The 12,402-nt window shown below is 47.5% G+C and overlaps 1 protein-coding gene across 4 annotated transcripts in view; it reads right to left on the reverse strand.

Moving 5' to 3' along the window:
- utrn (utrophin) overlaps positions 1-12,402 on the reverse strand; it is a 169,168-nt gene that overhangs the window by 94,656 nt on the left and 62,110 nt on the right. For all 4 annotated transcript variants that reach the window (XM_084483729.1, XM_084483728.1, XM_084483730.1 and 1 more), the window contains 11 exons: positions 10,434-10,609; positions 8,648-8,789; positions 8,027-8,176; positions 7,744-7,896; positions 7,278-7,379; positions 6,754-6,880; positions 5,809-6,029; positions 5,289-5,406; positions 4,521-4,726; positions 3,310-3,464; positions 2,848-3,037 (listed from right to left, as the gene is read on the reverse strand). In XM_084483729.1, the coding sequence (XP_084339855.1) occupies positions 2,848-3,037; positions 3,310-3,464; positions 4,521-4,726; positions 5,289-5,406; positions 5,809-6,029; positions 6,754-6,880; positions 7,278-7,379; positions 7,744-7,896; positions 8,027-8,176; positions 8,648-8,789; positions 10,434-10,609 (1,740 nt within the window). The remainder of the gene's footprint in view (positions 1-2,847; positions 3,038-3,309; positions 3,465-4,520; positions 4,727-5,288; positions 5,407-5,808; positions 6,030-6,753; positions 6,881-7,277; positions 7,380-7,743; positions 7,897-8,026; positions 8,177-8,647; positions 8,790-10,433; positions 10,610-12,402) is intronic.

Here is a 12,402-nt window from a genome sequence, read left to right on the forward strand (position 1 = left end):
TCCACACAGCTTACCGAAATGGGAATGAATCTGTGTTTACTTGGTCCTCGCGCACACACACACACACACACAGACACTAGGGCTTTGACTTTTGCCCAAAAATCATATTCGAATTTCGTTTGTTTATTAATATTTATATTAGAATATATTCAAATATGTATAATTATAAAACGAGTGGTTTAAATCAAGCGATCTGATTGGTTCCTAACTGTTCCTGACTGTATAATGGGCATATACATAACAGCTATGAGTTTGGAGAGTTCTGTATCACGCTGCGCCTAACTTTAACTGTTTATTTATTTAGAAAAGCAATAGCATAGTTCACTGAAGCCTAAAAATAAGTTGATTGATGGAGAGGGTGGAAATGTTAAATGTTAATGTTAATGTAAATCATTAGGCACACGGTGAGTGAACTCGATAGTAGGCTTGCCTTAACTTAACATTTTGCGTGTTTCCCGAAACGTTCTTTGCTACGAATCTCTTTCGTACGTCGTTCGTTGGTAAGGTTGGTCTGAAGCGTTTGTAGAACCTTCTTAGCTCTACCGTAGTGATGTTTCAGCTCTTGCAGTCTCCGCCACTGTACAGTAACCTTTACCAACCAGCCCTGTTGCACATGTTCATTCCAAGTTCGCATCCATAGCCAATTGAGGCCAAATGAAACAGCATGTTTGAATTAAGGATATTTTCTCGGCTGTTCTTTATTTTGGGCCGTGGGTACAGCAGGCAAGGTCAGCTCGACTCGCTTCCAATAATTTCAAAAACTCTGAACAAAACTGTCTTCTAAATTAAGGAAATGATACTGGGAAACGAATAAACCATTATAAGCAACGAGTGAACTTAATAAGCGATCAAAATACTTTTTGCAACCACCGCCTCTTTCCCTTGACATTTAGTTTTCACCTTAAATATGCGACAGATGTAATTAAGGCAACCTGGTCTCACAGGAATCCATGAAATGAGTCGGTCTACGTCCCGTTTACAAAAAATAATGTCCATAAAAGGTTTGAATATTAAAGGCTGCCTAATATTAGTTTGAATATTATATATTTTTTTAATTTAAATTATTCAAATTATATTTGAATAACAAAGTTTGGAGTCAAAGCCCTAACACACACACACACAGCATTGATGGGCTGATGAGATGGGTAAAGTGCAGTGTTTAAACAAGGCCTAACTGGATACAACTCTCCATTATGAGTCAATACAGTGACTGGCACCGTGTTGGGCCAGTAGTGTAAAAGTATGCAGCCATACCTTCCATGGCTGTTTGGTGTCATCATAGCATTACATCATAGCATTACATCATAGCCGTACATCGTCCCCAGGCCTAGACATACCGCTATGCATTTTTCATCGCACCATTTACATTGTCTGCAGGCTTAAGAGTGTGGGCGTGTGTGTGTGTGTGCATAGTGTGTTGCTATATGCATAGTGAGTGTGTGCATGTGCGCAGCTTATTTGAGATGTGGTTTCCGCAGGCTGGGGTCTGAGTGGGTCAGTCCACATCACAGGGGCCGCTGCTGCAGCGTTAACCCACGCAGCCGCCGCCCAAAGCTCACGACCGCACAGCGCGCGCGCGCCGGCAGACACATTGATAATGGATCCCATTTGCAACTCTTGGCCTCTTCCGAAACAATCTTACTTTGCTTGACAAAAGGGTTGTTTTGGTTTGTAAAGTATTAAAGACAACCAAGCAGACGTCTACGGAGGACTTGGCAGACACCACTACACATTAGCATGCGGCGTGTCTCCTTTGAGCACTTGTGATTGCAGCGTCGCCACAATACACAGTCGTTTACCAAAAGAATCACTGTAGACAGTTAATCAAGAGTCCATTATGTCAGCTTTACCGAAATCTCACTTCACCCGTAACGCTTCTGAGAGACACTCGTCGTACCGTCGTGGTCCCGGAAAAAAGGCACAGCTAACAATGCTTTTTTTTCCCTATTCTTTTTTTTTTTGCCCCGAGGGCAAAAAAGGGTGAATGCACTCACAACACAAGACCTTTCATATTCATGTGAGGACACAAAATGTCCCCACCCCGCCGGTCCCCCGTGTCCACGAGGCGTTGGGCGTGCGGATCCGACAAAGGTCGGGTCGATGCCGCATCAACACCCCGAAGAAATACAGAGCTGCCCGGCCGAGTGTGTCATCCACACAAGATGGATACCGGAGATTTGTCTGCGGGGTTCTGGGCGGTAGGGAGGAAGGGATGAAAGGGCGGGGGGGGGGGGGGGGCCCTTTCAGCAGCAGCGGACTGTGACGAAGGGATGAGCGTACCTCGACGTTTTGGATCAAAATGTCCCGTACAAGGAAAGGATAATGTGTGCCAACGGGTCCCGTGGGTGAGTGAGCACTGTGCAAATGACAAGCCAGCTTAAAAAGGACAGAAGACAACGACGACACACACACACACACACACACACACACACACACACACACACACACACACACACACACACACACACACACACACACACACACACACACACACACACACACACAGAATTCCAAATCAGTGAGAGGCACCAGGGGGAATCAACAGCTTCCTGGCAGCCGTGGATAGGAGACCACGTGTGCACATACACACGCATGTTGATGTGCTCTGGTGCACTTGAGCCTCTTTAATTGTGCGCCAACCCGCTAAACTGCTTGTCTTCAAAACAAAGCATGTGCTAATGAAGGACGACACGCAGGTTATTAGCTAGCACCTGTCTCACACACACACACACACACACACACACACACACACACACACACACACACACACACACACACACACACACACACACACACACACACACACACACACACACAGGCTCCTGAGCCGCGGGATCGTCCGCCTACCTCGTGCTGGGCCCTGAGCTCCTTCAGGTGGGCGGGGTCCTGGGACAGCTCCTCCCTCTGCGAGGCGTCGGCCAGGACGTTGACGGTGGTCTCCGCCTCCTGGAGCCACTTGAGGAAGGCCTCCAGCTCGCGGAGGGACCCCTGCAGGCCCTTCAGCTCACAGTCCAGCTGGGCCTGCCGGTCGCTCGCCCTGTCCACCAGAACACCCAGCGGAACCAGAGTCATGATGGATCCCATCTATTACAATACACATAGCTGTAGTGTGTGTGCGTGTGTGTGTTTGTGTGTGGTGTGGTATGTGGTGTATGTATGTATGTATGTGTGGTGTATGTGTGGTGTTATGTATGTATGTATGTGTGGTGTATGTGTGGTGTTATGTATGTATGTATGTATGTATGTGTATGTGTGTGTGTGTGTGTGTGTGCGCGCCTGTATCGGTTTGTGTGTCTCTTCCTGACCAACCTGTTGTTGATGCCGTTCCAGGCAGCGTTGTGTTTGTCCGCGACCTCTTTGATCCGCCTGGTGTCGTCGATGGAATACTCCCGGAGTAGCTGATTGGACAGATCGTTGAAGCTTGCCACGCTGGCCTGGCCTCGACCCAGGTCCTGCAGGAAGGCCTGAGAGAGAGAGAGAGAGAGAGAGACAGAGAGAGAGAGAGAGAGCGTTGAGAGAGGACACTGATGACAGCCATAGAGTGATCACGGTGTGCGTTTCCCTTTGTACGACTTGTTGTGTAATTCCTATTATATTGCCTTGCGTGTCATCTGCTTTCTGAACGGCCAATTAGGCACAGAGGATGTTGATGTTCTTGTAACGAGACCACCAAATGAAATTCAATTAAATTCAGTATCTTCTGCATGCCAGACAATTTTTTAGCCTTTCTTTATTGCACCACTAGTCTGATATATATTTAACCTTTATCTTTTCCTGCACGTCTCTTGAAAACATAATTTAACTTTGACAGCTGGGCTGACGAATCCTTAAAAAGTTCATCTCTGAGGATTTAAGATGTTCTCAAATGAAGATAGGAGGCCGTATATCTTCCAACAAATGACAAGTCTAACTATCCAGGAGTGGCAGGTACGGGAATCTCAATGCGGAGCACATCAAGTATTCTCATGAACACAGCTGCCCTCTAGTGTTCAGATGCTGTCATTTCGACCCGGCACCAACGGTGATGAAGCAGAATTGGCAGTTTGCTGAGTACGGCTTCACAATTTAACATGATGAACGACCAGCAGGAAACTCATGTGGGTTTATTAGCAGCCGCTAGGATGAATTGTGGACGCGTGTAATGTAATTCGATCCTCCCCAAAGGACAAGGCTGATGCAATTCTATTATTTTTTTTCGTTATTGCCCACATCCCAACAATCGAATAAACCAAATTCCTTCCATAGACACTAATATGGCTTGATGTCGCTCCACAGATTTGAACATTGTTTTCATACTAACTAAAGGAACAGCTCTCTTTAATTAGAATAAACTATTTACCATTCACATTTTAAAGAATGTTATTGAATGTTAAAAGAATGTTTTTATAATAATATAATAATCATACTAGGATATAGTGCGTAGGGTTGTTATTTTTTATGCATACATTTTGTAATTTTATAAGATAACAGCCATGAGGAAGTCTAAATCTATGGTACAGTTGGACCACTGGGTCACTGACCTTATTGTCGGTCAGCTGTTTGGTCAGTGACTCCCTGGAGTGCTGCAGCAGGCTGTGGTAGCGGCCCTCGTTGTGACCAATCACAGATGCCACCTCCAGTCTCTGCTCCTCCCACTGGTCGCTGTGGCCAATCATGTTGTCCAGCTGCCGGAGCCTGGCCTCCACACCATGCTGTGTGCCATCCCACTGGCTACGCACCTTCTCCACTATGGTTGGGTGGGGAGAGAGAGACAGAGAAAGAGAGAGAAAGAAGAGAGAAGAGAGAAGAGAGAAAGAGAGAGAGAGATAGAGATAGTATGACAAAGTAAGTAAAAGAGCACGATAGACAAGATATAGACACAGAAAAAGCCAAAGAGACAGAGATAGTACGGGACAGATATATTGACATAGACAGACAGACAGAGAAAAAAGGAGAGACAGAGCCAGTGAGAGAGAGGGAGATAGACACAGAAAGAACGAAAGTGACAGGAAACGAGAGACAGATATACAGACATAGTAAGAGCGCGCGAGCGAGTGAGCGCGTCAGAGAGAGAGACCTAGTCATGCATAATGAATACAAAGTGAAAAGTTGAGACAGACAGTTGAGAATTGCTTTGAGGTTGAATCAGTTTGGGAATCCAGTCCAATTACATGGCAACTTTAAATCAAATCAAAAATAGTAGAGAGAGGGAAGAAATGATGGCCAGACTGAGCTGTACGGCCAATCATAAACCACCCCCCGCTAGAAGACCCATGCTGGCAGGATGGTGTGAATGCAGGCGCTCATACATTTCTCAGTGATGGACGTGCGCACATCCAGATTGGAGGTCTTGTTCTTGATGTTCTGTGCCAGGGTGAAGATGTCCTCCAGCTGGGGATGGCGCTGCTCCAGGTCGCTCTTGGTCACCTGCAGGGTAGACGCACACGCACACATAACGATGACCTCTAGAACATTTAACACACGCACTTCTTTGATGGTTCAAGTTTCAATAAGAAAAACTCCACTCCAACTGTGCCGACTGAAAAAGCGAACACACACATGGTCAAGACACTCGCATTCCTAACCCTGACACTTGCATTCAGTGAGCACACACACACACCACCACACCCACAACGACACACACACACACAAACACACACACACACACGTGATAAAAGCATACTGTATGTTTTGAACTCCTACACTTCTTTGTGTCCTCACATTTCACTGACAAAACCTCATGACTCAAGTGTCCCCTTAAAGAACAGAAACACCCCTGCCCCCCCCCCCCCCCCCGTCCGTCCGTCCCCCTCAACCACCGGCCCCCACCTGCAGGCGACGGATGGTGGCCCGGATCTCCTCCGTGTCGCCCACGGTCACAATGTTGGACTTGAGCATCTGGGTGATGAGCAGCAGCCAGTCGGCCAGCTCTGTGGCCGTCACGTTCAGGTCGGTGGGCGCCACCGTGTCCACACTGTGGGGCGGGGCCTGGTGGCGGGGCCCCTCGCCCGCCAGCGTGGCCATCTGCACCGCCGACGGGACCGAGGACACTGAGGGGGGGATGGGAATAAATATTATTATACACATTTTGATTGTCCTTTTAAGTTTGGAAGTTGATGTGGGCTATTTATACCCACATAAAATAAAGAGATAACTTAATTGTAACTATCTTAGACTATTCTGGAGTGTGAGATAAAGGCTTTGCCTTTTTTCATTGAAGATATTGAATGTTTGTCATTCAGGCAACATAAAAAGAAATACGTTATTTTCCAAAAGTTTCCCCAGGAAATTGTCCAAAATGGCCCTGATTCACATTACATGAGGGGGGGAGCCTTTGCTAGACAAGTTAATTTCCTATGGGTCTACAGGGGTAAGATAAGAAAGGCCATGGAAGTCAGCCATGCAGGGCTGATAACCACAGGATGTCTGAGTGCGAGGGGCCTTTGTTTGAGTTGCTGTTAGAGGAACCAGCAGGAATGTGGATCGGATCTACACGTGGGCGTGTTTGTCACCCCCAAATGGATGATGGATAGATCAGCCCACCAGTGGGTACGGTCCATTGGGTCGGCTGGCAGGTTGATCTATCGTATGGGTATTACTGCAATGTACCTCATTGTAGTAAAACATAAACTATCTACCACTGACACCTCTCAAGTTTAGAACAGACATACTGGGACGTTGTAAGGCAAGGCTAGACAAAATAGGGCCCTTTAAGCTACACTCTAGCTTTCTGCACGCAACTCAACAGGAAGTGGGGGAGGAAGTAGGGCGTACCGAGCTGCTGGTGCTGGACCAAGCTATGATGCTGCATCCACGCTGAGCTGGGAGGCGGGGCCTGGAGGGACTCCCGCAGCCGCACGTCCAGAGCCTTCCAATCAGAGGCCAGCTGCTCCACCTTGATCTGTGCATTCCAGGGAAACATTCAAAACACACGCGTTCACCTCAATCCCTTTGTGGAACCAATGAGTGAGAGTATGCCCTGTAAGTGGCAGGGCTTACTGCCACTCTATGCCCGACCGCCAATGGCAGAAGGCCAAATGAAACAATAGCTCACGCATTGTATTTATGATACAGGTGTGCAAAACCTTTCTCTGATTCATAGGGGGAAGTGTTTTACTGGAGAGAGCCACGAGCGGGAGTCTAATGAAAGCCTGTGCAGCGACTCGCTTAAAGTGAATCCTTAATTAAGGTACATCTGCCAGAGGAAAAGAAAGCAATTACTATAATGAATTGCTTGAATCATGCGCTACAAATTTGCATTACATATCGACAAGTTATGTTCCTATGGCAACGGGGACCTTTTCTTGAGGCAGGAGCTGCTGTCGCCGCTGCAGCTCTATGGAGCGAGCCAACAGGTCCTCCAGGTCTCTCTTCCTCTCCTTCATAGAGGTCTCCAGCTCCTGACACACACACACACACACACACACACACACACACACACACACACACACACACACACACACACACACACACACACACACACACACACACACACGGTTGGTGCATGTTCATCTTGTGTCTCTAATGTGTGTGCACGTGCATGTGTGCGTGTACGTTATGCATGCGTGCGTGTGTGTTTGTGTGTTTTCAAACGAGACAGCAGACACAAGGCTTGCGTTGAAGGTGCTGCATAATAAATCACAAACAATGTTTAAAGTCTGCAACATTCCAAGAGTTGGGAGTTCTTGGTGTTTGTGTGTGAGCAAGCCCCCGCTGGCTGCTTCCAGTCAACCGGCAAAGAGGAGGGGGGGGAGGGGGGGGTACCTGTGCCTGGACGGGGCTGACGCCTCGGGCCGAGATGGTCTGGTGCGTGACCTGGACCCAGTCCGTCAGGCGGTTCATGCGGTCCTGGAAGACGGCGTGGCCTTGCATGTTAGTCTCCACCTCCCCGGCCTTGTCCATCAAATCACGGGTCACCTGAGAGGAGACGGTGGACGGAACAAAACAGAGTAATCCTTTCAACACCACCACAAACAACTCCACACACCGTCGGTCCAGAGTCCACGAGGGGCTTTATGGACCGCACAGGCCTTTCCCCGCCACCCACCTTGCTCCAGCTGAGGTTGATGGCCCTCAGCTTGGCCACGTGCATGTCCCTCTCCTGGGGGCCCATGCTGGGATTGGCCAGGATCGGAGGGCCCTGCTTGTTGAGCCAGGCCAGGCTCTCGTTCTGCGCGTCCATCTCCTCAGCCAGGGCCTGGAGTGGAAGGGAAGAAGCAGCGAGGCACTGAAGGGAGGATTCAGTCTTCAAAGCCGAGGACTTGTTATGAAAAAGAGACACCAGAGAATCAAGGGAGGACGTGGAGAAACGGAAACAACAACAGAGATGTAAGAGAATGGAATAGAGTGAAAGAGGTTCAAATGTATTATAAATGCCTTTTTTATGTCTTTTTATCCTTCATTAATGTTTTTGACTGTGTTTTCAAATTCTTATGTGTTTGGACGGTCAACACACCTGATCTGATCTGCATTCAGAGAGCAGAAGGGCTTTTGATCCAAAAAAATCATGAAATATAAATAAGAAATAAATAATAGAAATCCCGCTTTCTTTCAGTTCCAACAGTACAGGTTGGAAAAGCCTGTCACTGAGGGCCGACCACAAGAAGAATAAGGAGAGACATTGATGTGGGGTGGTGGAGAGGCTGGGCAGATGGAGGAGGACGGGTACCTTGAGCTCTTGGAGGTTTCTGTCCGTGGCGGCCCCGTCAGGGAGTGAGGCGGCCGCATGCTCAGCCTCGTGCAGCCAATGGGAGAGTTCCCCGCTCCTCCTCACCAGCTCCGCCAGAGCGCCTGAGTCACCCTCAGCCAACCTGCACACACACACACACACACACACACACACACACACGGATCACTGAAGCTGCTTTCATATATGGACGTACAACCGTCTATCCTCCCACTATTCTCTCGATGGGCCGTATATGTGACATATCCTGACGTCGGACCTCCTGAAAAAAGACTACCCCTGAGGTAGTATTTTAGCCGGCGGAAATGTTAATTACCTTTTATGTGAATGAGCAGTAGAACGTCGGCATTTCACATCAGTTGAGTGGGCGTGTTGATGACGCTTCGGTCTATGTTTGCATGTCATTGAATGGCACCCGCACCCTAATCGATAATCAGCCTGTTGCCTGTTTTGTTTGTTCGCTGAATGGTTTAAAAAATATTTAAATGTGGCACTGCTTTTCAGAGTCATTCGTGGTGAAGGCTAAATGATAGGTCTTATCGTAACCCTCAAAGTACACATCATACAATAAATTATAATACATGAGTTCACAGCTGCACGCGTATATAGAAAATGTTTTTAATATTATGTTACACCTTTCCTGCTGTCGGCTCCCAGACCGTAGTCGAAGAGCACAGGGAAGACGTTCCCTCCAGCACCGATGTTCTCTCGGGGGTACAACCCTTCACTTTGACCGACAGTGGGTCTGCTTAGGTTTGAATATGGTCTGAATGAAGCGGCCGCCGATTCTTGACAGGCTGGGTACTTTATTCTTAGTTTCACTAACTTTACAGTACACGTTTGCACAGACACAACCGGACTCGTTCATTACTTCACTAAACCTATACACGCTACCGCTCGCTCTCCTCGCTCGTCCACTCACTCACACACACACTGCCATTCTCGCACACACACATGCGCTAACTCTTGTAACAATTATTATTGACAACAGTTAGCTGAACATTATAGGGTCCCGTCCTTCCACTCCCTGTTTTCTCAGTTAAACACAGATATCAACCACATTTGTCCCAGTGTTTGTTGTTTGATGTGAAATTAAGCCAAAAAAGACACTCTTCCTCCATCATTCGTGAAGAATTTCTTGTTTGTCGTTTCTTCTCTTTGTCTCTAACTCATTCTCCAATCTTTCATCGATCAATGCGGATGTTGTGGATGCAATGGAATAAATGATGCATCGCTGCAGCAACATTTAACATGATCGCGATGAGTTCTGCCCGTTCTGCCTCTGCGCTGTCTGCGGCCAAACCAAAACAAACCGAGACCCTACTTCATATCCCACCCCTTGCAAGCCCGCCCCCCTAAACCAGCCAGAGATTCTACTGATGACTGAGTGACACCGATGTGCGCATATCGGGAATCAAGTGTGAATAAGTGTGAATGACCGTCACGGTCGAACCTCCTGATCCACAAATACGGAGAAAAGACGGAGGACATATGTGAAAACAGCTTATGTAACCTCATTCCACAACATTTACATTATTTACATTGGATATTATATTGCAGTTGCATGTTGAGTGTAGTTAGTTAGCTGGTTAGGTAGTAAACAAGGCAGAGCAGAACTTTATAATCCTAAAATACCTAAACACCCAATTAACTCAGGAAGTCAACACATTTCTCCAATGAGGGATCGCTGTGATAATGACGTGTGATAATATGTGTTTGTGTGTGAATGAGTGAGCGATGGAGAGAGTGTGTATGCACCAATGCATACCTTCTCCTCCGCTCCAGCACCTGGCGGCTGACTGCCCTCCAGCGCTGGCCCAGGACCTCCAGCTTGTCCTGCAGCAGGGGCCCGTCCGGGGCCGACAGCTGCCCGATGATGTGCTCCCCCGTGCGGCACAGCACCGCCAGGTCAGGCTGGTGGCTGGCGAGGCCCTCCTCCAGCTCCTGCAACACAGATTGAGGGAGGGACACACACACACACACACACACACACACAAACCCGGAGACAGGGAGAGAGAGTGAAAGTCAGAGAGTGAGTGAGCGAGAGAAATGGAGAAAGAGAGAGGGAGATATATAAAGACACACACACACACACACACACACACACACACACACACACACACGTCAACCAGAAAGTTAAGAGGGGGAGGAAATCAAACGATCAAATAGACGTGTCAGCTCATTTGCTCAGGGCCGGGTCCCTGGGCTCGGCTCTCTCCTTCCATCAAAAGTCTCCCCCCTGACCAGTCGCCCTGAGTTGTGGCCAATCAGCATACTAGCCGCCAAATCTTCTTCCCGCCAAGCCCCAGTCATAAAGAACTGAGAATTGAGCACCACGCTACCCCAGGGTGGGTCAAATAATTGGTCCATCAATTTCCAACCGCTTAATCTTAATCTTGACCTCTCTCTCTCTCTCTAACGAGACACTAGTAGCTCGTAGCTGGAGTAATGAACTCAAGAGTTTTCCCGGCCTGGAGACCATCCTGATGACCTCACACTCTGTCTCGCTACACGGCCCAGTGGATCACATCAATTTCAGTGGGTGGGAGTCCTTGCCTTGACAGACAAACTCCTTCACCCAATCAGCTAAACAATACATGCGATGCCTTCATGGTGGGTTGCTCAGAAGCGCAAAAACATATTTTTCTGCAGAGAAACTCTGCCGTTGCATACTCGTTTAATAGTTTTTATCGAGTCTACTTCTGCAATAACCGCACTTATGGCCGAGTATACTGTACTAATGCTGACGTTACCGCTTGTCACTTGGGGAGACGCCATTACTGTTTTGCCAGCAGAGGCCATTAGGGTTGTGCCGATGGACGATGTCATCGTCCTGACCGACATCACGATGGAGAGCCACCATCGTGATGCCACCTCCCCCCCCACCCCCGTCAGACACACACTTATCCTCCTAGTTTCTTCTATAGTTATACTTAAAAACGTTGCAGGGATTGCTAGGTAAATTAAATGAAGAATATAACTAATGCATATGCATTCTATTTTAAATATGGTAGTCTATGCCAGCAACGTGACTTCCGCGATCTGATCGCATTTCTCGAGGCTGATTACACAGTGCCATGTCGCCAAACTAGCGTTGACTACGGAGGCGTACGTGACCATTCACTTTTTTACTGACTGGGTTGTGCAGAGTGCGATCCTGTAGACCCGCTCAATGCCAGAGAGGCACACTGCGGAAAACATGAATTGTCGTTTCCAAATATTTATTTAAAAACGAAAATATGTTTTAGTGTGTGTGTGTTAAATTAAATGGTTTTATATCTTAAACAAATTCTGTTGCAAATAGGAGGCGCGCACCATCAATATCCTAACTGAAAAAAGTTAGTCGGCCAATGCATACACATTTTGCAGATTGTAAATTGATGTGAGACATTGTAAACGTTCACAATCCTGCTCTATGCTCTGTGATATTTTGTTTATCATCATTTCTATTAACTTCTGCATGCCGCACACGCAACAGTTGTCATGTAGATTGGTCGTCTTTTGCGCGGATCACACATGAGCACCAGATTGTAAATTGACATGAGACATTGTAAACGTTCACAATCTTGCTCTATGCTCTGTGATATTTTGTTCATCATCAGTTATCTATTAACTTCTGCGAGGCGCATAAAGTGGTCATGTAGATCGGTCGTCTGCCTGTCTCTTGCACGGATCACACATGAGCAGATCTTGCACACGTCAGTCGTGTCCCTTGGCTGTCCACTCTCATCAGGTCT

This window comes from Micromesistius poutassou (assembly GCF_964030765.1).
Source record: "Micromesistius poutassou genome assembly, chromosome: 19".
Lineage (NCBI taxonomy): Eukaryota > Metazoa > Chordata > Actinopteri > Gadiformes > Gadidae > Micromesistius > Micromesistius poutassou.